At 38.2% G+C, this 27371-nt stretch overlaps 1 protein-coding gene and 1 long non-coding RNA gene across 9 annotated transcripts in view; one reads left to right on the top strand and one right to left on the bottom strand.

The window, feature by feature from the left end:
• LOC138109746 (uncharacterized) overlaps positions 1–11634 on the bottom strand; it is a 233093-nt gene extending 221459 nt beyond the window's left edge. For all 6 annotated transcript variants that reach the window (XR_011150698.1, XR_011150699.1, XR_011150696.1 and 3 more), the window contains exon 1: positions 11349–11634. This is a non-coding gene — a long non-coding RNA (uncharacterized lncRNA). The remainder of the gene's footprint in view (positions 1–11348) is intronic.
• AADAT (aminoadipate aminotransferase) lies at positions 15–16217 on the top strand. Of its 3 annotated transcripts, none has more exons than XM_069013723.1 (14): positions 15–109; positions 1051–1119; positions 2766–2934; positions 3929–4061; positions 4743–4817; positions 6100–6309; positions 6827–6892; positions 8057–8139; positions 9382–9478; positions 10292–10353; positions 12542–12606; positions 13088–13194; positions 13864–13965; positions 15097–16217. In XM_069013723.1, the coding sequence occupies exons 2-14, from the start codon at positions 1053–1055 to the stop codon at positions 15136–15138; spliced, it is 1278 nt and encodes a 425-aa protein (XP_068869824.1). In that variant the 5' UTR covers positions 15–109; positions 1051–1052; the 3' UTR covers positions 15139–16217. The 3 variants fall into 3 exon arrangements, 2 of the variants coding, with proteins under 2 accessions (XP_068869824.1, XP_068869823.1); XM_069013722.1 differs by lacking the exon at positions 15–109 and adding an exon at positions 182–360; XR_011150693.1 differs by lacking the exons at positions 15–109; positions 13088–13194 and adding an exon at positions 176–360.
• The last annotated feature ends 11154 nt before the right edge of the window (positions 16218–27371 follow it).

Here is a 27371-nt window from a genome sequence, read left to right as displayed (position 1 = left end):
AGGCGGCAGCGCCGGCCAGAGCCCCGCGTCCCCTCAGCGCCCGGCACATGCCCACAGCGGGGCCGCCCCTGCCCGCCCTGCCCGCCCGCCGGCTCCGCGCCCTCCGCCGGTAGGTGCCCGCGGCCGCCGCCGAACCCACAGGACAGCGGGACGGCGCCGGTCGTGAGCTCGGGATGGCCCTGAGGGCTCTGTGCCCCCTCGGGGGGCTGGGGGTGGGCAGCAGGGGGGTGTCTCGGAATCGCCTCGGGAAGGACAGCGAAGCGCTGCTCAGCTGTCCCTTAAAACACAGCTCCAGCCCGCCCTTACGTACAGCCAGCACCGCGCCTGTGCCGGGCTGGAGGGGGAGCGAAGTTAAGGAAGGTATTTTTAGAAAGCACGAGATGTTTTTTTCAAAGCGGCCTTGCTCGGGAGATCGATCCTAGTAACTGCCGGCACATGCGTGTGGCTGTGGTTGCTCTTTGCCCTTCGACTTCATTTCTGTGCTTTCCTTACCTTCGAAGGAGATTGCTTTCTTGTGGCCCTTCCAGGCCTTCGGGCTTCCTGCCTGACTCTAGTTCACTATCCACTAAGTCTCTATGGGCACCAGGGAAAAGGAGAGAAAGCACTCCTCAGATACATTTGAAAGACTATCTTAATTATCCTTTCCAAAAAAAAAAAAAAAAAAAAACCACCAAAAAAAAAAAAAAAAAAAAAAAAAAAAAACACAAAACCTCTAACTTGACAAGTGTTTTGACTCATAATGATAGCTCGCAGTCCTAAAAGCACTTCAAATGCAGTGCTTAATACAGCTAAATAAAGCTGGATTCTCATTAAATAAAAAAGAGCTGATGGTTGTTTAAGAGCCATCAAATCTTCAGATTTCTAATTTGCCTTTAAAAGTCCAGAGCTGACAGTAAAGGGAGGGGGAAAGGGCTTTTTCCTGTTCACTGGCATACCACAAATTACCCAGATCAAAAGCATTACTTGTGGGAGATGCACATACCAAAAGCACACTGCAGTTCTTATTCCCTCTTCTAGCTTCATGCCCAACTAATTACTCTTTCTCCATAGATATGAATTACTCTAGGTTCATCACCACTGTGAGTGGAGCAAGAAAAGCATCTCCAATAAGACTCCTGAGTGAGTACATGTCCCTTCTTCCCAGTTGCTCTGAAAGCATCATTCTGTGTTCTGGTTTGTGCTGGGATATCATGGCTTAAGACTTGAAAAGGTTTGAAAGAAAACCATGCTGTAAGCTGACAAGCAAGGCCAGATAGCTTGACTTTTGTCAAGTGAAGATGCCAAGCAGGTATAAAGAAAAATAAAGTGAATAGCCTTGAACCATTTCAGAAACCCATCCAGACAGACGAATTAGTATTATCACTTTAACAAGTGACTGAAAAGTCTCTGCTACTGTCTCTGAACCAAGGCTTTTGGCACAGTTTGCAACTGAGTTTATGCTGTGTGTCCAGGAACAAGCAACTGCTAATGACTTGAAAGTCCCAGCATGTTTCTTTCCACCTCATTTTCCTGTATCCTGTTCGTGTCCATAAATGCCTCACCACCCCCACCCCCTCAGTACTACACTTTCCTTTTCCATATTCATCTATCTTTAGGCAACCACATTACATTGTCTTCCATGTGACAGATAGAAGAGCTTAACTGCCTACTTGTTTACTCAGTTGCAACCCACAGAGACCTGACAGAATCCGAGCATGAAACATACATCACTAGTTAAGCCTTCAGTGGTCAATTTCCCCTCGTGGTAAGGGGTTGGCATTTGCTGTTCTGCTTAAAATGTTTCATACAGGTACAGCTAAGTCAAGTAATTCACTCTAGGCAGTCTCTTTTTCAAGTGATACATTGATATGCATCATAACAAAAGTATTAAGTAGCACAGGTCCTGCAGAAAGACATATTGAGCCTGCAGTTTTGATGACAAAGTAAATCTCTCTTTACCAGGCCAAAAGTCACAGGCATAAACCAAACTGGTGAAATAGCTGATAAGAATTAACTCCCCATGTTCAAGTCTGCTAATAACTAGTAGAAAATACACTCAATAACAGGCTGCTTTTTAAGCCAGACCTGGTATCATCTGTCCTCTCATCTGATGTAAAATGATGTAAAACTGTCAAGCCAGCATGAATGCCAATATTGTGAGTTCTTAGATTTAATGCAATCAAGTGCCCTTGCTGGATTAAGGTCCAGTCTGCACTGCATAGATTGGATCTGAATGATTGTGAAACTGTGACTTAAAAGCAGGAATTAAGATTTTCTTCATAGCAAATTACTTACAAAGTGTCTCTGCCACTAAAACTAGGCTACCAGAAACATTTCTGTTCCCTTATAGAAAAGCTATGATCATCTGTCAGTGTAGCTGCCAGATCAGCTGAGTGAGACCAAATGAAAAACAGAAAAAAAACAAAGCAAATCATTTCAAGTCAGTCTAAACAGAAGATCATTAAGATTTTAAATTCTTGAAGCTCAAAAGACATCAGTCACTGAAGTTTTTATAATAGTAGAACTGTTCAGATTGTTTCAAAATAAATTACAAATTTTTTAACTTAAAATTATTTTTTTAGTCTGTGCTAACAGCATCTCCCTCCCTATTTAATCCAAGCAGAAAGGTGAGTTTAAGAAAAATTATCCATTTGAGTTCATGATAGTTAAACAAGTAAATTGAAAAATAGAACAAGTTCTCTGGGCTGTTATTAAATACTGATTAAAGGATATGATCACCATTGTAATAATCAAATTGTAACCAAGGTGTTTTCCTTTTACTCTAGCCGAATTGATGCAGAAGTCTCCTCCATCTCTCATCTCTCTGGCTGGAGGGGCACCAAATCCTAATGTTTTTCCATTTAAGAGGGCAACTGTTGACATTGGACATGGAACTCCTATTGAGATTGGGGAAGATCTGATGAAGAGGGCTCTCCAGTACTCAGCCTCAGCAGGGTATCTTGTCACAGCTGCTTGCAATTCAAGATACCAGAAGCTAAGGATCATAATATCCTTTATTATTGCATTAAGTCACCTGTGTTTTTAAAACCTGTTCATAAAGCCCATTTTTCAAACAATAGGTTCTTTCCAAAACCCGTGTTTTTTTCAATTTGCCTCACTATTTACATTTCAGTTCAAGTGGAAAAAATCACTTAAATCACCTAAAACCCTAATCCTAGTAGAGCATTTCCTAGCTGTTAGTATTTGAGAATCCAGACTCCCAAAACAGATAGTATTTAGGAGATAGTGAATTGCAATACATAGTTTCTACATTTTGGAGTATTTCTTTTCTTTTGGCACTACGTACTAAAGTCAGTATGTACTGGTGATAGTTGAGTGGAGGTATTTATAGAATTGTCATTTTTGGTACAAAAATTGCATGTCATTACATTACTTTGGTGCTCATGTAAACTCCTCAAGCAGACAGCACTGATTCAGGTGGGGGGGGGGACAGGTTTGCAAAAATACTTGGGTACCTACAGAGACACACGAGGCATCAGCTAAGACTTTTCTTAATATTTAAATGAACCCAGCCATTTATGAACACCCTACAAGATCTTAAGATATTTCTTGGAAAATGTGTTTTCAAAATCCTTGTAATCTGCAGCCAGTTTCTAGCAGCATTAAGAGCTTTGTCACAGTGCCACATTCGAGTACAGAAGGATCACTTCTAGGAGTGGGTATTGTTCAGCTTCCACCCTGTTTCATCCTTAGCAAATAATTTCTGCCCAGATTTCACTATGATAATTTGGTGTAGGGACCACAGATGCCCATCTCATTTTCTTAATTTGATAAAGCAGTCATAGCAATTGCTATCAGTGCACAGTGTATCTGTGTGACAGTTGAAATCAGACTCAGGACTGCATGCTAGACTTGGCAGGGATTTAGAGGAACAGCCTAGCTTTGGCCTATATAAGGTGTTAGATATGCCTTCTTATTCATGTTTCAGGATTCCAGAGCTGTTGTCTTGGCTAAAAGATTTCCAGCGGACCCTCCATGATCCCCCCACAGCCAATTACAGTCCTGAGCAAGGACAGATGGAAGTGTGTGTCACAACCGGCAGCCAGGAAGGCTTGTGTAAAGTAAGACCAAAAGGTTCATATGTCAGAAGCATTTCATTCAGAGAGATGTTTATTCTCCCATCAGTTCAGCTGTAGTCAGCATTAAGTGCCCTCTATAACTATAGGCAGGGTACTTCATTAAATGCATGTCTGACAGTACTGCCAATGCAAGGGAAATGAAATAAAATTGGAGTGGCATTCTAGACTGTCAGGACTGCATGAAAGTTTGGATAATTAAAAAAATTTGTGTAGAAAATATGCTATAAGGTAACATTTCATGTTACTCAAGTAGTGCAATAATAAGTGCATAGATGCTTTACCATAACTCTGTTCTAAATATGTTTCTTCTTTTTCTTACTTCCTGATTTTTTGGGGGGTTTTACTTGCTGAAATAGTTATCCTTTCTAGTCCACTCTCACTGCTGTTTAGTTGATTCTTTCTGTAACTTATACAGGAGAAAGAGTGCTTCAGAGCACTGTCTTTCCATGTCAAGTTGGTATTCTCTAGTTGATAACCTGTCTTAATTTGGCTCTAAAGCAGATTTTTCATCTGTTCATTGCCTTTCTGACAGACAGGAAAATAATATGGTTAGGGAATTACTAGTATCTAATCAAGATTTTTTAATCCCACTAAGAAGTCAAAAGTATAAAGCACATGTACAAAAATTGAACCATCTTTGAAACAGAATCTTTTCTTTTGCAGGTGTTCGAAATGCTCATTAATCCTGGAGACAACATCCTTTTGGATGCACCCACATACTCTGGGACACTAGCAGCTGTAAGTATTCTTTAGCTACAAAACATTGTGAATATTATATTTGAACTAATATAATAGTTTAGTGCCTGATCTGCAGTCATATAAACACTGTCTGTATTTGCCATAAAAACATACCTAAGACTGAATATTTTAGTGTCCAACCAGCTAAGTTCATAAATATTAACTCATAGAAGGTTTTCTACTATAAGTTCTGTAAAAGCTATTCGAAGGTCCTCTTCCAAATGCTAGTTCATTCAAGGGCTAAGATCACATATAGGACTGGAAAGAAAGCCATCAGGACCTAGTTTGGTTGAATTAAATTTATAACAAGTGGGTGTGTATTATACCTGAAGTATTTCAATGGTCAGATTATACAATAGCTATAAATAGCATAATATTGGAATAGGCCTGAAACATCCATGTATGAGTATGAAGATATGAATTAGTGAGAACTATGCAAAAGCAGCAAAGTTTACTTCTGAAAAGAAGCTTAATCAGTATAAAATTAAATGCCAGCTCAAAATGCATAAGAGCTGCAAGAAGGGTTAGAATAAATACACTACAAATTCAGTTGTCCCCCCTTGCATCAAAATTAATTGTTATTGTTTGCTGTCCTAAATTTGAATATATAGTCTAATCAGCTGTAGTTTTTTAGGAATGTATTTTGACAATGCAGCAGCTTGCAGTTTTACTTAAAAATGCAGAGCACTACATCATACAAATTGAAATTCCACAGAGGAGAGACAGCAAGCTTTTTCACTGGTATTTTACCTATATTTTTTCATACAGCTGTCAACGTGTCACTGCAGTAGCATCATTTCATTCTCCTTTGTACTGCTGAATATATCTATAGAGAACAGATTCTTTGCCCTTTGTCAATGAAGAGTAGCTTAAAGCTCTGGTATTTCCACTGAAGTAGAGTGTAAATTGTCAGTAGGAAACAAAGGTGCTGTGACCTTAACTGTCTGTGGTGAGAGCATGAGGAGTCCTGAGAGAACGGTTCAAGTTTACAAAATCTCTTTCTGCTTGAAAAACCAAATCTGATTTCCTGGAGAAGAGCGGCAATTGAACATAGGAGATACCTGTTTCTTCTCAGTTGGCTTAGTAGGACAAATAAAGAGTAATGTGGTAAGTTTGACAAGCCTTACAGCAAATTCAGGCAAACTTTTAGTTGACTCATGAGCAAATGGAGCTTGAGATATCTATAAAATCAAAAAGAAAGGATGAAATTTTACAGTGCCAATGACAAAAGGAAGACCTTTGAATTGCACAATTATGACAGTCTTGTTCCTTCTATCAACAGCTGCGACCCTTGGGTTGTAATATAATTAATATTCCTAGTGACCAGCATGGCATTATTCCAAAAGCTTTAAAAGAAATTCTGTCTGCTTGGAGCCCAGAGGATGTGAAAAATTGTAGCCATCACCTCCCCAAATTCCTGTATACTATTCCAAATGGATGCAACCCAACTGGCAACTCACTGACTACAGAGCGCAAGAAGGAGATTTACCAGGTATGGAGCTGTGACCTTGTGAACCTTGGAGGTGGCAATAGATAAATGTCAGTCTTGTTTCAGTTGAAGGTTTCCCATGTTTGGTATTTGGGGCCATTAGTAGTCCAGTAGACATTTCTCCTAGAACTTGTTTCTAGCAGAATGTCTTCCATGACAACTCTTCAGAGAAACTATGCTTTAGATAAACTGTTTTTCAATGGTAGCCCATTGGTGGCTGGCACCTTTGCCATGGGCTTCTAACTGGATTTGCTGCACATTGCCTGCACAGTTTGAATGCCACGTGGAGCAGAGCTTCAGTTGTGTGCATGGGTCCTTGTACTACAGGTACCAGGATTACTCGTATAATCTTTTGATATCTGAATTGGGCACTTGAAGGTTTCTCATCATGGGGGCTTCTATATAATGAATGACCAATCAATAGAAGCATAATATGGTGCTGGTTAAAAAAAAAAAAACCTGACTGAATTTGCAGTGTCTAACTTTTATTCATTTCGTTACTTTTTATTAATTCCTTTAGCTTGCAAGAAAATATGATTTTCTCATAATAGAAGACGATCCTTACTACTTTCTTCAATTTGAAAAGGTAATTTGTCTTCCATAATCCTTAGTGGCACCTTATTTTCTGGAGAGAAACTAAGGTTTTAGGAGAGAACTAAGGTTTGAGTCCTGGACCTTCCTGCATGCCCCTTCTTCACATGCTACCAAGGCATTTGTAGGCCTCACAGTCTGTGCTCCGTTCAGTCATTTTCCCCTTTGTGGTATTTTATGTCCTGTTAATCAGTGGTTCAAGTTTCTCAAGCCTCATACAGGAGGTAGAATTTTTCAGTAATCAGAAAGTGATGAAGACTTTGCATTCAATGCAAAGCAAGTATGTCACTGAAGCAGCACTTGAAATTTGCAGCCTCTCAATATTCCTTTCTCCCTGTCTCTTCTTTCATTCAGCAGAAGACTACCTACTCCCCATCTACTATACCCCATTTTTATCCCCTTGCCTTTTGGCAAATCTGGGAGTTCTCCCAGGTACCATAGATTGTGATACTGGATATGCAGCTACCCTTCTTTGTGTAAATTTTCCGCAAATTTCATACGTGAATCTACAGTTGCTCAGTCTTTAAAAGTACCTAACTTCAGAAATCAGAACAGGTCTTAAAAGAAGTATAACATTGGTAGAAGATAAAGGTCAGCATTTTCTCTTTTGAAATATGTTTTTATGAAAGGTGGCAATAAAACTGCTTCACTTACTCATTGAATAGCATTGTGAAGCTTTGTTAGATAGGGTAGGGGAGAAGGTGTAAAAACAGAATTCTTGATAAGGAAAAAGTATACTGGACTCAGATCTTCACAATTTGGACATATATTCTGATTTCATTTTTTAATATGGCAAAGCAAAAAGCTACAAGGCTCCATTTTAGAAATTGCAGTACCTCCACAAAGACATCTTGGCAGAAAAATCATTATTTCTCTCTTCTTCTTATGGCATCATACCAATAATTAAACTGAACACTTGTATGCTAAACAGTGGGCTAAGCAAGTTCAAAAAATAAAGCTGATTTCTTGAAGACTTTCACAGAATGTTGTAATCACATCTCAGAAAGCTAGGCTAAACAATTACTTGTCAGAAAGTTACTGCCATGTTTTCCTTGGAATTCACATTTGAAGAATGAATTGTGCCTTCATAGTAAAGAAAATAATTCCATTATAATCCTTACTAGCACTTTGAACCTTATTTTTTATTTTTTATTCCAAGCCATGGGCTCCAACTTTCCTCTCAATGGATGTGGATGGCCGAGTTATCAGGACCGACTCTTTCTCTAAAATTCTCTCATCTGGGTAAGGCCAGCTGCAGACCACTTAGCATTGCCTATTCAGTTAAGACCCAAGACTTCATAAGAACTGATGAAACATGTTGTAGTGTTTTCTCATTTAATACCTATCCACTTCTGGAATGAACTTCTGAATCAACAGCTTTTCACAGTCCACTCACTTTTCATGTCATCTCTTGGCAGTCCCTTTACTCCAGGTTCTGTTTCTCTTCTGATGCTGATAGTTAAGCCTCTCCCCCCAGGCAGCCCTTCTTGCAGGCACCATCTAGGCAGAAAGACAGATGCTGGACTCCAGCTCTGTTCCTGAAACCCTTAGGAGCTTTCCTCTCTTCTTTTTCCATTTCCCTTTTTATCTATCTCTTACCATTCCTGCAAGCTCCCTGAACTTGTAATACAGAAAAGAAACAATCATTCTTCACAAACTGTTCATAGGATTATACTGATATCTAGCCTCCCAGTTCTTTTAGGTTGTTTCCACCTGCCTGAAAAAAAACTAATTTGGCTGTTTTCCATTTCATGCAAGTCAACATATTTGGTTTTTAACTTGCTTTTATCTGTTATCCTAATAGACATAAAAAATTAATGTGGATTCTGCATTGGCAGCTGGTGGATTATAACCCATCCTAGAGAAAGTGAGGCAACAACATAACACTAAGTGAGATTGCATTTTCAGAAGTGACACTGCAAAATAGCATGACAATATTATCTTTGCCAAAGACACACATGAGCTTACTGGTTCCATTTTTCTTCAAATAAAAACTTCAGCCAATCTGTAAAGATGGGTAATAAGAATTGAAGCATAAACAACCAGCTAGTTTATCAGTCTAAATTCTATTCCTTCTGCAGTACTGAAAGGAAGTAGAAGAGTAAAGCCATTTGCCACTTCTTATCTGTTCGTCATAAAGCCTGAGCAATCATGATTTTTCATTATGGGAAAACCTATCTTTCCTTTGCTTCACATAATCTTTATAGTTGCAAAGGACAGTTTACAAACACAGATTTTGTCCTGAAGCCTCATTACTAAGAAGCTATTATAAGCATTAAAACCTCTTTGTTTTTATTTCATTACTTTGATACTCAGCTTCTAAATTGTGTAAGCTGACATCAGTATTAAGACACAGATAAATTTGAATGCATAAGAGATCCTCACACTGTCAATAAAATGGTTGCATGTTTTCCCACATATAACTCAGACAAAGTACTAGCACATTGCGTTTTTGTAGTAACTTTTTGTTTGTTTGTTTTCTAGCTTAAGAATAGGTTTTCTGACAGGTCCCAAGCCTCTCATTGACAGAGTTGTTCTGCACATTCAGGTGTCAACAATGCACACCAGCACATTCACTCAGGCAAGTACTAAACCACCAAATGAACTGTATTTAGGGAAGACAACATATTCCAAGTTATAAGAAACCACAAGAAAACAGCTTTGTACTTTCACAGTTCTGCACTTTTGCTGTTTTGCTTATGCACATTCATTGTCAATTCTGCCAAAGAGATACCACCATAGAACTCAGAACCAGAGCTAGAGGGTTGTCTTCAGTGCATGGACAGTTAAGCTGATACCCCTTAACTCAGATTTCAAGAATCAAGATTTGAAATACTTTATCTCCTTCTGGTAGGTTCATTTGAAAAACCTCAATGTAAAGCATAGCATGGAAGAAACATTTATTATTTTTTCATTCTACTTTTCAATTAAAGCAATATTGGCAGCCCACAAAGACATTTGAAAGCAAGCTGCCAGTTACAGCCCCTTCATGGTTAGCAATAAGGAAAGGAGACATTGAACACATCTAAACGTGGCTTCCATCTTCCAGCTCCATTAGTTCGTCACAGAGGCACTATTAAAGCGGAGAGGCCGATGTGGACAGGAAGGTAAATCAATATACATTGCCTTCCTCTTTCTCCCCAGTTATCATATTTAGCTCTTCATCCATTTTTCCCTCCCTCCACCCCAACTTCCAAATACTGCCCTGCTCCTTGGAGACACCAGTAACATGGACCTGTTGCCCTTGGCACCTCTGCTTATGTGGCTCCAAGAGACACCACATGCAGTTTCATATCTGGAAAATGCTCAATAATGCATCTGGCTATGGATCTTTTGATGATGGTGGAACAGTCCTCTTTAAAACTGTTATTGATGATGTGTTTTATTTCTTTAGATTATGATATCACAGCTGCTTCAGCAATGGGGACAAAAGGGTTTCTTGGAGCATATAGACAGGTAGGGTTATGTCATATGCTGATACCCATCATCTGTCATTCTGCTACTTATTACCAATATCAAACATGCTTTGTAGTAAACAAGTCAGAGGAGGTGGACTAGTATTAGGCCAAGTAGGTGAGGCAGGTCACCAAGACTGCTGGGTTCACACAAGAGCCCTGAAGAGACACAGTATGAAGTTGCAGACAAGCAGGTCAGGGTATATCACCTACCAATCCAGGCAGACAATCCTCCAGTCCCCTGGTGCATTATGCAGCTCCCATCTGAAGGGAGCTTGAGAGGATCCTGGAAGCTTCAAGCCAGTGAATAAAGTTTTGATCCCTGCTAAAGTGTTGGGGTCTGTAGCAAAAGCTAAGATTTCTGAGCACAGAATCCATTGAGAAAGAGTTAGCATAGCCTTTATAAAGAGAATTCTTGCCTCACTAAGTTAACAGGAATTCACACTCTTGCCATCCTTTATCTCCTGATTGTGGATACTGATGGAAGAGCAGTGAGGGTCATCTACACCCACTAAACATTGCCTTGTTCACTGCTCTTGGAGAGAGAGCACTGGGCTACTGTCTAACTCACAAGGCATTTCTTGCATACTGACTGACGCACGTTTGGTTTTCATTTATTATGCAGGAGGAGCACAGTTTCTTTTGACTATCACTGCCTCATTTTGTATTCTCTATTTGGATACCACTAGAGCCCCAAGCTTCCCACTTCAGTGGGAGTGTGCTACACTCTGCAAAGGCCCATAACAGAAACATGAGCAAAGCATGCAAAAAGTTCTTGTATCTCACTGTAACAGCTGCTTCTGTCTCCTGATGTTCATACTGTAAACAGCATTATTTGAAAAAAAAAAAAAAACCAGACACACCAGCCTCAGCTTTGCCTTGTTTTAAGATTTAGGAACATAAAAAATAAGTCTCACAGAGAAATCTGGACCACACTTTAGCTAAACTTCTAAGAGTTTCAAAAAAAATAAATCCCAAATATATCTCTTCACTTACCTCTTTCTGGTTGGTCAAAAGGCAGCCTTGTTCAAGCCCAAAAACTGTTCTTCTGGTTGAACTACTGAAAATAGAGTTGTAGCAGGGCAGCTGCAATGCTTTATAACCTAAACTGATAAGGCCCCCCACAGCTGACTAGAATCTCTTCCAGCTGATTTCATTTGCTCAAGAGTGAGGTGTTAGATCAATCTTTTGAGTAGAAGCTTGTCTGGTTTTTGGAGTAGCTACATATTTGGGGAAGTTTTGTCTTACTAATGGGTGTAATTTCAACATGTAATTAAAATAGTAACAGGTAAAAACTTTGTAACAGAATTTGCAATTTTGGTAAAAACTGCACAAAGGAGATTTACATTTCATACAGAATGTATGAAATATACACTAGCTATAGCTGGGCCCCAAAACTGTATAAGTCTCTGGAGGTGTTGGTGTTTTTGTATCAGGTGTAATGAAATACATCCACAAATCAAAGCTATTGGTTCCTAGGGTGTTTTTAAAAGTACAAATGTAAAATTTTGCAAATTATGCAAATTAGTAAGGATGTTTTCTCAAGATGTGGGAACACATTTGCATCTGAATTACGAACTCAGTATCAGGCATTTCTCTTGTGTCTTCCATTGCACAGCTGTGTTATTTTATGTCAACAAAAGCCACTGCACATGACTTGTCCATGGTGAAACTTGGATTAGGGTCATTTTTCCCAGTAAGAAATTAAATTATTTGAAATTTTTACTTCAAGTATGAAGGAGGTAGGTTCAAAAGTTTAGAAAAGGGGAAGCTGTCAAATAGTTATGACAGGTTTGTCATGTGATTTGCTTTTTACCTTGTCAAATGCCATTTCCATGTATACCTGTTGCACAAATTCAACCCAAATGCACAAATATCTAGTCTGTGCTTTTGCATATGTTTAAGTCCTAATTTTCTTCAGTATGTGTGCTTTATGCAGTAAATACTGTTAACGGGACTTGTATCTACTGCTATAATAGACAGAATAGAGGTAATATATAAAAGGTTTCTACAATACATGTAGAGCTGAAGAAGCAGCCACACAGGGAGTTCCTCTGTCTGGTTGATCAGTGCTTTGTTGGAGATGCTCTTGGGTTGTTCAAGTAGAAAAGCTTTGTTTCTGCCTTCAGAAACAAATGGACTCTGAAATCATATGAGTTCGTGACTTTCAATTGATAATTTGCTTTCAGAGTGGTGGATTTCTACAGGATCCAGCGAGATGCAATGCTCACTGCTGCTGACAAGTGGTTAAAAGGTCAGAGTGCAACACAGATAATAATTTAAATTTTTTTTCTAGCTGTTTATCATCTTTGTGCTCAAGAAAAATCACTTAAGTTCATCTCTTGACTGAAGTGACAGATAAGTACTATAAGCAAATCAATTACATTAAATATTAAGCTTAGGACAAATTGTCTACTGCTGTGTTTTTATGCTTTCTGGTAGGACAGGGAGATAGATGGTGATGAAAAAAGCTCACCACATTACTATTTAGAGCAATTTTACAAAGAGCATGTATTTCACTTCATTATGTTCTTATACTTACTATGTTTAAAATATCTGTCTTTAAAATTTCTCTGAAATAGTGACCTTAATTTAAAGCAAGATACAAAAAATCACTATAGCAATAGTGATAATAATGTTCGTACCAGCAAATCCAAAACATTACTGAATCTATGATGTATCCATTAAAAGTGGGGCATAAGTTTCTTCCTTGATTCCATTTTCTCTCTCTCCAGATTTGGCAGAATGGTACCCTCCTGCTGCTGGCATGTTCTTATGGATCAAAATTAAGGGTATTTCTGATACACAGCAGCTGATAATGGAAAAGGCTTTGAAGAAAGAAGTATGACATATGATTTAATGACTTATGATCTTAAAATGATAAAAGGGAGAGATAAAATATGTGTCCACATATAAATGTCCACATAAAAAATGTCCACATAAAAAACCAGGGGAACTTGCTGTGCACCATCATTAAGTCTGCAAATCAGGCACTGTGGCATAGTTACTCATTAACAAAATATTTTCATGACTCTATTCAGATGCTGATATTTAATCAGTTTACTTAAATCGAAACCAATATAACATATGGTACAATATGTCATTGTATGTTACATATATATAATATACATGTATTACATATGTAATATATGTACCTGTATGTATGATGGCTGTTCACCAAATTTTTTTAATGAGGGAAATTACATTTGATTTTATTTCTCCAATTTGTACGACCCACCACTGTGTACTGAGTAAGCTACACCCCAGGTGCTTCTAAGCAATGTGATGATATAAGCCAGACCTAGTAACCAAAACCTAAGACCATTTGGTTTTATTAAGAAAAGTCTGGTTACAGGTTGCATATTTTTGTCTCCTTGTTTTGAAGAAAAAAATATATTACACCATGTTCTGATACAAGTGTGTAAGCACTGAGCTTTCTTTAATTTAATTTAACATAGTTTTTTTAAAATGTAGAAGTGATAATAACTGTGTGGTTAATCAATTTTCATAGGTATTACTGGTTCCTGGAGGAGCATTCAATATTGATAGTTCAGAGCCTAGTTCTTATGTCAGAGCCTCCTTCTCTCTGTCTTCTCCTGCCCAGATGGAGCTGGTGAGGTTTTTTTTTTGCATTCTTATCAAGACAGTTTCTCACACAGTAATGCTCCCTTATTTTTATACCCTTCTCCGTATATTTTTTGTTAAATGTTAGAAGTTTTAGTCTGTAGGTGATTAAGCAGTACTTTTGCAGCAGTATTAGCTGTTTCTTAAGCAAGATACTCATCCAAATGACCTGAAAGGTACCAAATTTTTAGGACCACTTAGAATTTTTCTGTATATCTCATACATGCAGTGTGTCACACTTGAACCTCCCAGACATTATTTATAAAGGCTTTAGTGAAGCCAGAGTAAGTCCTGCTATTTGCTTAAGTATTAGCAGGCATCATGTATCTTTTAGACTTTGCATTCCCGAGATTCTGAGATTGAATTACCTCTTTTGTCTGTGTTTTGGCAATTCTTTGTAAGAAAGAATATTTTATTTCATACTATTCACATACATGCTTTATTTTATTTCTCAGGAACTAATCTTTTATGTGTTTTAGGAGCATTTTTAATTTTATTTGGCTCTATCTATAAAATCAGTGGGAGAAGAGATTGGAGACATTTATTTGTGCAGATTTAATACTGATTTGATTAGGGTGCTTGAAACAGTTCAGTATCTATAGTTGTACTTTCATGCAGCTGCGAAGGTTTGTAACAGCCAAGTGCTTCTATTGCCTTTTTATTTCTTCTGTATTTCTTCTATTTTTCCCTTTTTCTTTGTTAAAGTAATTCATAGCCATACATTGACAGTCAAGCTGTATTTTTTATATATGTCTGTTCTTCCTTTTTTTTCACCTTTGGAGTCTCCAGGCTGTAATATTAAGTTAAAAGAGATACTCTTTCAGGGATCACTAGTTTGTTAGAAGTCACATCTGAACTCCAAATAACCTTTGAACATCAATATATGCATTTTTCTGTTTTCAGAAATCTCTTTTATTTTCTATCAGAGAATCAGAAGCTTTGTGCAGTCAAAGCCCATACATTATTTTGTAAAAGGAAAAGAGAGAATATCAGCAGAACTTTGCATTATAAAATATTGATTCTATATGGTTAGGGTAAGTTTTAGTAGCTTTACAGGTTTGATGTGTTCCCTGTTCATGTAATGCTGAAATATAAATGTGAACCATATTTGTCATTGCAGGCCTTCAAGAGACTGGCTGACCTTATAAAAGAATCTTTGTGAAAAAGCTAAAGAGAAATCTTGCAGTAATAAAAATCATCTCCAGAAAATACTTATTGACATTTGGATTTCATCAGAATACTTTATAAGCAAGCGCAATACAGTGGATGTTTCCTTAGATCTTTTCAGCTAAAAAAAGACAAAAAATGAAACAAAAACAATTTGCCTAATTTTTTTTGACAGGACATTGTGTTACTAAATTTATCCAATTCAGAAACATTTAAAATACTCAAAACCAAAATGTTCTATTTCCTGTAAAATCCATGGTTTTATCAGATTTGAATTGATTTGTGTTATGACTTTTGTTTTCCATTTGAGATGGGAAACACAAATAATTTACTTAGAAAGTTGCACTTGAGGTGGTCTTAGCCACTATTACTTAATCTCAACTGATACATTCCTCCAAAACCTTATGGTGGAATTGTCTCATGTGTCACTTTCATTCTTGTCCTACCGTATGGTGTCTGGTTTTAATGATAAGAGGATCAGTATTTAATTTTACTGAAGTTTTGTCAGATAAAGCTGATGTAAGTATGTTAAAAAATTGAAAACTGAGCCAGTAAAATTAGGCTATGACTGCAGTTAAACTGAGGTCCCTTGCAATTTGCATGGGCTTTGCAGCTCATTCTCTAATTCATTAAAGGTATTCTGATTGCTGGCTTTTACTACAGTCTGTGAATTATTGCTCTGTACCGTTGCAGAATTATTGAGGGATCAGGGGCATGGATCATTGATAGAATTATGGGATCAATAAAAGAACTATACAAGCAATAGGCCTTCAAGCAAAAGGCCTGTGTGTGAGAAAAACTCTGCATGAGAAAAATCCCTGTGAGAACCAAGCTGGGAACAAGAAGGGAGTTTTGAGAAGGTACAGCTGTGTAGATAAGACCAGGAGAGAAAGGAGGTGAACTCTGAATTCTTTTAATCATAACATGACTGTAGAAGCTTGCCAATGTAAGTCCAATTATGTAGAAGCAGAAATTCGCTTTGATAAGCTTTAAGCCACTGGAGAGTTAACAAGCTGGTATACTAAATAAGTGCCTCTGGATTGCTAATAAACGGAGTTTTGCTCTTATCAACCACATTGGCTTTGGACTGCATTTTCTTTCCCCGCCGGAGCCACTGGGCCTCTTTTACTTTCCAACACTGTACTTGTGTTAGAACATCTCTGGTTTGCCAAGGCATGTGGATGTACCAAAGGAACTGCTCTTGGCTGATCAATCACATGTGGTTTTGAATGGAGAGTGTAAGTAACTGAACAGGGGACATGGTGGAATGGACACTACCCTAACACTGCCAGAGCTACGATGCAAGCAAATGAAAAAATAAAGAAATGTTTCCGTCTCTTATCCCTTGGTCATTGTCATCCCAAACATTTGATACTTGGCAGCAGGTAAAAAACCTTCAGGAAGTTTCAACTGAACTGATTCTCCAAGGTTTCCCATTTGGATTAGTACTTAAGTTTATTTGCTGTTTGGATGAAAGCACTGGGGTTTTCCACCAATATCAGATGGCTGTTTCTTTATGTGCAAGTGTTCAGGATTTCTAAGTAGAGCATTGTTCCAGGATCTAGTTAGCCATCCAGCAGCGCAGGTAACGCAAGCAAATAAGGGTCAGGCACAACCTTGCTTCATTGGAAGTTTCACAAGAGACATGGTTTTAGTATTAACAATAATTTTCATTTCCTCTTTTCCCCCTAGTTATAAATAGCATGTGTCACAACAAACTAGCACAGATGTATGCCTTTCCCAGCATCCCTCCCATTGGCAGCGTCATTCCAGTGCCTCCAGCCCAGCATCACTGTTCATGTCTATCTCAAGCCTTTTAATTGAGTCACACATCCAAGCCATCCTGAGCGGCATGTCTAAGGTCAATCCTTTGCTCCATTACCAGATTACTGCAGCTTGTAGGTAAATCCACTGGAGAGGAACTGATGTGGGCAGGCAAGGCGGTGCAGTGGTGGTGCAGTGGATGGGGCTGGCTCCTCCACAGAGTCAGGCTGGGTTTGGGCAGCCAGAACCCGTGGAGTGACAAAGTGTAGGGAGAGCCTGCAGTCCCAAATCTGCTCTCAGGGTACCAACACTGTCTTTGAAGACAAACTTGTCTCATTTTACGCTGTTTGAAGGTGCTAATGGGGGATCCAAACTAGCAGTGCCTCCTGTTCAGTGCTGCTTAACAGGAAGTATTCACATCTCAACTCACTTTCATAAGCATGTGTAGAAATTATGAAAACTCTGATGTTGCTATCAGGCAATTTTTATATTGGGCTCAATTTAGAAAATTATTTTATACGACAATGAATGTGTCTTTAATTAAAATAATACTTTTATAGAGAAATAAATGTAAACATCATTTAAAACATTTTATTTCTCAGGGAAATGCTATTGTCATTGTCAAATACTTTTGTCATATTGTCATTCAGCCAAACCTGAATTACAAAAACATAATCAAAATATTAAGCAAGCTTTATATTGGCGATGTGCTGAATAAAACATCTCTTAATTTTCAGCGTTCTAAATGTTAATTTGGTTGAATGTAAGCAAAATGCAATTCCATTTGTGCCACATTACCTGGTTTTGCTATCAGCTAATTTAATTTAGAGAGAGGGGGATTTTTTCCCCAACTGTGGTGAAGCATTTATAATTAAATTAATATCCTGAACAATGCAAATCGAACAATGACAGTGAAATCCTATATTACATATGCTGTTTCCCTGAACCTCTTAATACACATTTTCTGGTCTCCTGGGAGATAGCTTTCACTGTTATTAAATGTTCATGGAGGAAGCCACTTGAGACAAAAGGAAAAGGGTGGGCAACCTGTTCACATAGGAAGAAATGACACGGCAAATGGAAGTTTTGGGTTTGCCTTTCCATTTCGTCTATCCACGAGCAAATAACCTCTCTCATTCATAGCTGGGTTTAAGCCATCTGATGCAAGTGACACAATCTGCCACTGGGGAAGAGAGGACACAGAAAGGGAAGGGCTGGGCTCGGTGTGGTGAGCACAGCCCCTGTGCTGCTCTGGTGGGAGCAGTTGAGGAGGAGGTTGCTGCAGTGCTGGAGGGATCTGCCTGGCACGGACAGCACCCCGCAGCCTGGGTCTTCTGAGTGAGCATTAAGCTGCCCATTCTCTTGTACCTGCACTCTGGTTCCACTGCATTTTCATGCTTTTGGCAGATGAAAACCACCTAGAAATTCTGGGCAAACTCTGGACACTTAAAAATTCCATTTGCATTCTTAAGAATCTACTTGAATTTCGCTTCTACTTGTACTTTAAAACCTTGTGACCTACAGATCCACAGTTCTTTCGGTCCTGCCTTTGCAATCGGGATTGTGACCCACTGAGGTAAATATGTAAAAGAACTCATTAAGCTGTGCTGTGCATGTCCTAATCTGTCTTGTTTTCTTTATTGTTTAATAACAGGTTTTGAGCAGCCCACTCTAGACAGTCTTAGATGGGAATAGAACAATTGCAGTGTTTGGACTGTAATAATTCTGAATAAAAATGCAAAGAAACACGCATTTTCATTCTTCTAATATTGCTCCCAGGAATACCATGCTGTACCTCACTTTTCCCTTAATGATTATGGAAACTATTGTGCAACCCTGCAAAGCACAGAAGTCACAAGGGGAGAAGAGTAAGGGTCTTACTGATTCTTTTCGAGAATTAATATCCGAGAAACATGTTAACAAGTCTGACTACAGCTAGAAGATTCCCTATAGCTTTACAAAATTTGGAGAATGCCTTCAGAATTATATTTTCTTTTTATTTTCAAATTATATTATATCAGATCTGGATTGACATAACAAGTGGATAGGCTGTGATGTGGTCTGGAAAAAACTAACATGAAAGTATTTCTGTTCCTTGATATACACAGAACTTTGACCTTTTTCTACATTTGGCTAATAATGAACTTAAGATACTTTCTTGCAGTTTCATCCAATAAATCAAGCATTAACAGAGGTAGATAAAGTTCTTCTCACAATATCTAATTGCCTTATATGGAATGTATAATTTGATACACTCTCTCAGTGTCTGCCTCTCCACAAAAACTACTAATAAAGTGGAGGGATGGAAAGACCACTTCAGTTTTCTTGGTGGATTATATGAAATCTTATTTTCAACACCATTCCAAGAACTGGAAGATGTTATTTAATAATCAAATAAACTAGTTTCTGCATCTGTGAGGAAGACTGTCTTACTACAAGCCTAGCCAGGTAAATTGTAAACATTTTAGGCAACCCACTAACATGAAAGCAAACAGGAAAAAGCTTTTTAGTAATGCCTAAGAAAGAAGACAGTTTATCACAAACCCAAACTAATAGAGGACAGCCTTGATTTGTGCAGATGCTCTATTAACCCACACTTCTGCATCTCTGCTTTTTTTTTTTTTTTTTAATTTCTTTGTTCAGCTCTTTTTAAGGATGTTTCTAATCCACAGGGGGCCCAGTTGACATAATTTCAGTAATTAAAGCAAATTATTTTCTTACAATTGCCACCGTATCTTTTTTTATCCTTTATAGATATGCTATTACCTTATTCTCTGCATTTGTTGTAGGTCATGTGATACCTAATCCCATCAATAACTAACCTCTGGCTGGTAGCAAGTCTGACCCAAACACTTTTGCATTCAAAGCAGCCAGCATCCCTATAGGAGACCAGCACTAACTTTAGGGAGATGTAACTCAGACAGGTAACTATATGGAATATAATATTGCCTATATCTTCAAGTAGCAGCAGTTATGCTAAATGAATAAATGTGTTCTTTCTGCCTCCCAATTGGCATAATGTGTCCCATTTGTGTCTTTTTATTTCTTTTTACTTAGCTATTCTTATTATTACCCTAGCAACTCTGTAATAAACCATAGATGTTAAATTAGTTCCCACATAATAGATGTGCAGAGAGGACTTTCAGAAAGCAACATGCATGGATGGTTCAAACTCTGTGGATATCAGTCATGTTTGCAAGTGGTGTTTACTATGAACAAGAATCCCAGGGACTCATGAGTTTCAAAGCCAAAGGAAGTCATCATCAAGTTTATAAGAAAGGCCATGCATTTTCATTACCTCTGAGAAGGATCTCCTATCTCGGTTTTAAGACTTGAAATTATGGAAGACCCACCAGAATAATCTGTTGGATTAAAGAGCCCTTCATTACATGGCATTCTGTCTAGTCATGTCACTTGTATTAATTCAGCTATTTCCCTAAAGTGAAAAATAAGGGATAAAAAGGATATATTTCAAAAGTCTGGAGCTGCACTCCTAATTAATGAGTTTTCAAAAGATTTTCCATAAGTCTCCTCAAAATCTACCCCAATCAGGGTAAAGGTATTTCCCTTTAAGACAGAAAGGTTTTGTAAAGTGGATAAAACAGCGGATAGGAAAGACATCAATGGAAATAGTTTCTGTATTGGCAAATTACTCTTTGCTGTCTGGTGTCAAAAATAAGGAAATCATATTTTAGCCTTTTATCATTATCATGTTATCATAAACAACATAGACATCTGATGTCAGGAGCATTTTATTTTAAAAGGCCATTGGATCTGCGTTGTTTTGAATCTTGGCAATTCAGGTCTTGGGCTACTTTGTAAAAGTGGCATTCAGGAAACTAATTTGGAGTTCCTTATCTGCAGTACCAAAGCCATGAAGGTGAGATGGGGTATTCATACAACCCCCTAACTGTTTCTAAAAGTAAAACTGGTTTTCAGACTGGGAAAAGTATTTAGGGAGTTGAAGTCCTACTGATTCTTTGTTTTATATTAGACTCCTGAATGACCAAGTTAGCTTTTAAAATTGAACTAAAATTCCTAAGGTGATTACACAGGTTTGATAAATCCCATATAAACAGTTTCATGATTCAAAACTGTAAGGGCAAGAGGAAATCTCTGCCACATTCTTATAAGCATAATGAATGAAATGTTGCAATGCCGTGATCACACATACACCCACAAATTGCCTCTGAGCTCTAATTAGAGGGGAAAAGATACTTACAAACTGTTTAATAGTGTGCTCTGACCTTTCTTTTGCTGTTTAAAATAAAATATCAGTGGTGATCAGGACAACTGAAGTAAGAAGGATAACACTGGAGCTAAGTCCAATAGCAGAGGAGGAAGGGAGCATAGGACAAGGCAGGTAAGAAAAGTCTAGTGGCAAAAGATGAGTAGCAATCTTCCCCAGAGCCACACACAAATTGTTAAGAGAGACTTGCTCTGTTAGAGATGGTTCTAATACTCATTCATGGCTCTAACCACACTTTCTGATTGTGAAATGGCCTTCCTTCTCAAGGAACAAAAATATTTTACTTCTCTAAAATTTGTATCAAATTGTATATCAAGGATGATAAACACCAGGCAAAAACAACCATAGATCACTATGTAATTACTGGCACTTCAAAGAATCTCATAGAAAATTTGGCTTACTCTGTTTATTCCCCAGACTATAATAGAATTCTTCTAATAGCTTTGCTAACATCTTTGCCTCCAAACTAGGCATTCAATAGCTTTCACAGCTTGCTTCCACTAGCAGCTTCACAGACCACAGAAGATACAATGTGCTGTGATAAATGAGCTTCTGAAATGTTTTGCCCCTGCCAAAAACTGAGACTCACAACAAAGCCTTGCTCTTGCTCTTATGTAGCACTTTTCATTCAAAAAACTAGAATCAGAACTGTTTCATATATGCACCCAGCATCACAGCATTCAAAAGTGTACGGGGATATGAAACAACTTCCCTAAAGGGTGTATAAAATGGACCAGACAGTGCAGCTTGAAGGTGTGCAAGACAGATTTACAAAATGAGCAACAGCACAGGCAAAACTCTTAGGGAGTAGTTGTGCATTGTTTTCATAGAAGACAAAGTAGTGGGGATTTAACCAGTGGATGCTGATTGAACAGGAAAACTCCTACATGCACCTTAACATTACACAGAATTTTGTGCAGGCCAAATATACAAATGGATCTGGCAATTAAACACAATGATTTGGAACAGGACTGTAAGAGACTTTTAAACACAATGATCTGTGTGGTCCATACCAGCATTTCCTAATCCAATGATTGCCTGAATGGGGAAAGATATCAAGGGATCACTAAACAGTTCCCCATTTTTTATGCTCTTGCTTTGGCCATTGACAGACACATTATAGTGGACAAAAGAAAATTGGTCTAAACTAATACGACAATACAGGTGTTTAAGTTTAGCTGGTCTCTCTGATTTAGCAAAGACTGTTCAGCTCTGACATACTATTGTGTAGGAAGTGAGTGACAGCAAGAATTAAAATCTAGGGCCAAGCTGTGGGGCAATCCACAATTCATGCATAGGCACTGAGTCAGTTTACTGCTAAGTTCATGCTTTTCTTAAGGTCACATCTTTTTCCAGTCTTGTGCTCAGCTCAGCGCAGTGGCTACATTATCATGCTGAGTCTATACACAATATCTCATTTCCCCATTCTAACTGCAGTTGAATACAGATCTACTGAACAGCTGCATTGGAACAACACGTCGGTTATGTACCAAAGAGAAAAAAATCCTGATGGGGTCACTACATGGGCAGAAGATTGTAAAAGGGTTTTACCTGGATTTCCTGCTCCTTTCTGACTAACTTCAAATGAGTCCCTTTAGTCTCTATATCCTCATGGTGGTAATTATAGCGAACATCCTTTGTAAAGGACTTCGATATACAATGACACTATTGACATTTCCAGGTACATCAAATTCCAGGTATATCAAATTACATAGCAGAACCTGACAAAGAATGCAAATTTATGTGAGTTTATCTTTTTCATGGCTGCAAAGAGGAAGATTTTCCATTTCATTTTCGTGCTTTAAAGAGGTAAAAATTCTCTTCTGAATTTCCTAGTATTTGGGGGAGGGGAAGAAGAGAGCAAAGATAAGAGTATACATCCCATTGTTAAGAATCTAAGCTAGTCACCCTTGTATCACTTCCATGCTAGGGGGGTCATCTCTCCAGTCACTCTGAGAGCAGTGGAGAAAGAGGAGCATCTGGATCCAGAGGCTTCATTGCTCTGAGTCACCTAGCTGCACTCAAGGAAATTGCCCCATCTCTCCCCAGCAAGGACACAGAGGCCTGGGATGACAACCTGCTGACCCAGGCTCTCACACTGACCCAGCCTCCCGCACTGCACAGGTCTGAATGCAGAAACTGTGGCATGTAGTTAGGTGATCCTGTGCTAAAATAAGGCAGCTGGATACTACATGCTACTTTCTAACCTGCCACAGTGGTTCTCACATGCTTAAGCAGACTGACAGAAGTTAACACTTGCCTTAGAAGTCTTAACTATGGCAGAGCATCAGAGCTGGCACAGAATCACAGTGCCTGTCATTTGTAGATCCCTTCATAAGTGCTTCCTAAAAACATCTCCCAGACTGCAGCTATTGCAAGAACTGGTCCTGTGTTTCCATTTCAATTCCGTTTGAAACATAGGGCAGGAAGTGGGGAAAAACCATCAATATAGTACCCCTCATAACAGTAATTATGAGGGGTTATTAATATTTACAAAGCTTTTTAAACTGGCTTGTTTACTAGATGTGGCTCTGGGAACTCATCTACAAAAATGTCAATTTATAAAGGCCACAACGTACATAACTTCATCTGAATTATTCACATTGGTTGATACAATTAATCTGCTCTATAGCTGAGGTTTAAAATTGGGTCAGATGAATTGTGTTACTAAGGTTCCTCTTTCCTCCTGTAGCCAGTGACTCACTTCAGTACAGAGGACTATGTTTTAGTTACCAAAAGCTCTGTGAGAAGAATCTCATCTTTCAAAGTTCTTTTCATGACCTTACATTCTTGTTGTTTCATGTCATGCTGCATCTCCTGCTAGAGATGTGTGTTAGCGGCAGCCTAATGGAAGTTTTTAGAACTTCATGCAATTTTTTTTCTTCATTAATGACAGCAGGTAATAGTAGGTTTGGTGTTAACACAACTTACTCATTTATAACTTTATTTTTCCCTTCATCCCTTGAGCACTAATATTTCTGTTAGTGGAAGCTGAGGGCCTGATACATCTGCTATTTTCCCTCCTGGATAACCACTGCTCCAGAATAGTGACAAGGAAATAACTCCACCATGTGCAGACAGCTGTGGCTCCCAGAACCCTGAAATATCCTTCTCATGGCACAACTGTATTCTAGTCACATTTTTAAGCTCAGACACTCCACCAGTCATCTTTGCAACTAAGGGTATGTTTTTACAGCAGGCCTAAAGAGTTCACTTTTCTACTTAGCTGAGATTTATTAAAAAATAAAATTGGGCCTTTTAGCTTATCCTAAAATTCTGATTATCAGCACAGATCTATGAATGCAGATCTCAGAGAATATCTTGGCACTTTCACACAGATAAGTACCACTGTGCCCTTCCTTTCCACATATTCCAGCTTCACTTTCTTGCATGAGATTAAACAGCAGCAGGGTTACAGTGCTGTCAAAAGCAGAACATGTGGAAACATTTTGCTATTGCTAGTAAAGGAAAATTTTAAAGAAGAAAAGCTTTTTATGTCAAGTCTTATCAACATTAAGAATATGGTCCACATGGCTGTTTTAGAAGAGCATGAATATGTAGAAAAGATAAAATATATCATATGAAAAGATAAAATGGGCTAGAAAGCAATAAGTGGTCTCAAACTCGAGTGCCATTCACCACTCCAGTGAACAAGCAGAGAGATAAAATATTTTAGCAAGTCTCCAGGTGATAATACTTAGGTAGAGCTTAGCCTGTAGAACTGCTGGCCTGCCTCTCAAACTGTAGACAAGATCACTAATGAGAAAGCAGCATTCAAATTATTAAGCAGTAATAATGATGCTTCTTGCTTGGGTACCGTTATTCCAATCTTTTCATTAATGAAAAAGAGGCTTCCTGAAGTATGTAGGTAAGTGATGGTTTTGTGTTACTATATAGAATTTTGATTTTCCATTGCAGAAAACAGCATAAGCACATAAAAGTCAAAGTAACAATAAACATGGAATAGTGCTGCTGAATATGAACTGCCCTGGGTGAACAGATACATCTGATAATGTTTGTCAGGAGAAGACATTTGGATTTATATTGTATTCTAGGGCCCTATTTCTCCACACAGTCTTATCAGCAAAATAAGATTTTATTTTCTCCACCAGATAGTATCAAACCAGGTCTGGTTTGCTTTGTTTTGAGGTGGTAATAAGTCAGTTGCTGAAACAGCTATGACTTCAGGAAGGTGGTTTTGCACACATGTATTAATTGCCTTTATTATCCACTGAAGTTATATCCTGACCTACTTGAAGGACCACCTTATCTCAGGGGCTTTTCAAGTGCATATACAAGCAGCTGCCACTTTTTTTTATTCTTTTATTTGTAAGATTTTTTATGCTAAGCTCTGGTAAGTGTCATCTGTTAATATCTAACAGTATGGGTTTTTAACCAGCATGCATTTCAGGACTCAGGTTCAATATTTACAAAATAAGTGGTCCTTTATCAGCACCTATCTTTGTTTCCAGCCCAAGGATTATGCCACTTTGCTATCTAGTTTATACAGACAGGTGATGCAGCCAGGAAAAATGATCAAGATAAGAGTGAAGGTAATCATGGAAAGAAAAAACATAATTAAATGCTTTATGGGAAAGGTTCCAAAACATGGAGCAAAACGCTAGCATCCACTGCAGTATTTCTACAGCAGAAACAGATAGGATGTTTTTTGCCAACTGATTTGTGAACAATGTATCAGGTTTATTGAAAACAAAGGAGCAGTCATCCTGTTAACGAGAGGAATTATCCTATTGAGAAAGAAAAAGAACAGAACAGTGAGAGCATAGAGCATCCAGGCAATAGGAAGCTTTAGAAACCCTATCAGTGAGACATTGCCAATGTCATGAAGCCTGAAGTGAGGCCATGTGTGATCTGTTCCATTAGACTGTTGAAGTGAAAAATGTGCACTCTCTGGGCTATGAAACCAATGAATACAAATTTAAATTCCAGTTTTAATTCTCCAGAATATTTTCAGAAAATTCAGCAAATGCCTTCATGAACTTAAGGGCTGGGCTCATAATAAGATAATGAAACTTATTCCAGCTAGAAGGCAATATACAGAATGTCCAGAAAAATTAGCCAGATTTCTGCACCTATGAATTTTGCAGAAATGAAAATGATCCCTTTTTGAAATTCTTACGGAGAGCTATTGCCTTGCAGTTCTTGTTAAAGCAAGATGGAGAGACCAATTCAGTACATGGTGGGTCTACAATGTATAATCTGGTTTAAATTGCACCACATCATAAGACTAGAATTTAAAACATCATGAAAATTCATCCTTTTCCTCCTGTACAAAAGTCTAGATACAAACCACAGTGAAGACAAACTCTGAACAATGAGAGACAGTAGCTGGCACTGCTGAATGCACAACTTTCTCCAGCAAGGTCATGGACACGCTGGAAAATTTTGCTTCTATAAATTTTATTGACTTTCAGTGTCTGATAACACTAAATGAAAGCACACTGAACCCTGGCGTTGTGCCACAAGAGACTATTTAATTCTGACAGCCAAACCCTGCAGTTTGCTGAGTCACAGAAAACTTGCACTGATAAGTCTGTGTAAATGAAAGGCACCTTTTGTCAAAGACAACTTTGTAATGTAACTTTGACCAGACTTCAGTTTATTTTCTGTCCCTCCTACAGGGGAATATAATCAGAATATAACTCAGAGAGAAAAATACAGGTTCTGAATGTTAAGTTATTTGAAAACCCTCCAGTTCACCTGGCTCGTAACCATTCCTGAGTTTCCCTAGTGTCTGTATGGTAAAAGGAATAAAACAGCTCCAGGAGTAATACAATTTAATTCCACTGGTTTTCATTGCACAGTCACAGGTCACACACTGTCTGTCAGTACACTTTGGTGGAGTGAAGAAAATGTAGAATATAGCTACTTTATAAATACATTTTCCTTTTTGCTTGCATGACTTTTGATTTCCTTATGACAGAGGGTGACCCAAATTGTATACTTCAGTAGGAATAGGTAAGTACTTGCTTCTGGCTTTTAGTATTCCTGTCATGAACAATTTTTCTTTCAAAATGAGCAGTGTATTTTCATCTGCTCCAGTTAAAACATGCAAATAGTAAAACATATTGAAAGAATCCTTTGCTTTAAATATATTTTGGTAGTTAAGAGGCCACTCAGGCTATCATTCACCACTGGTCAAATCTGAGCCTACAAAATCAACTTATACTAATGCAAGAATGAAATTTGTTCAA

This window comes from Aphelocoma coerulescens, chromosome 4 (genome assembly GCF_041296385.1).
Source record: "Aphelocoma coerulescens isolate FSJ_1873_10779 chromosome 4, UR_Acoe_1.0, whole genome shotgun sequence".
Lineage (NCBI taxonomy): Eukaryota > Metazoa > Chordata > Aves > Passeriformes > Corvidae > Aphelocoma > Aphelocoma coerulescens.
The sequence above is the reverse complement of the archived record's forward strand: the minus strand, read 5'-3'. Positions and strand labels throughout refer to the sequence as shown.

Bases quoted from the DNA above. Each gene is read 5' to 3' on its own strand.
- AADAT (XM_069013723.1), top strand. From the start codon at position 1,053: ATGAATTACTCTAGGTTCATCACCACTGTGAGTGGAGCAAGAAAAGCA. The intron at 4,818-6,099 runs GTAAGTATTCTT...TTCTATCAACAG, and splicing joins ACTCTGGGACACTAGCAGCT to CTGCGACCCTTGGGTTGTAA. The intron at 6,893-8,056 runs GTAATTTGTCTT...TTTTATTCCAAG, and splicing joins ACTTTCTTCAATTTGAAAAG to CCATGGGCTCCAACTTTCCT.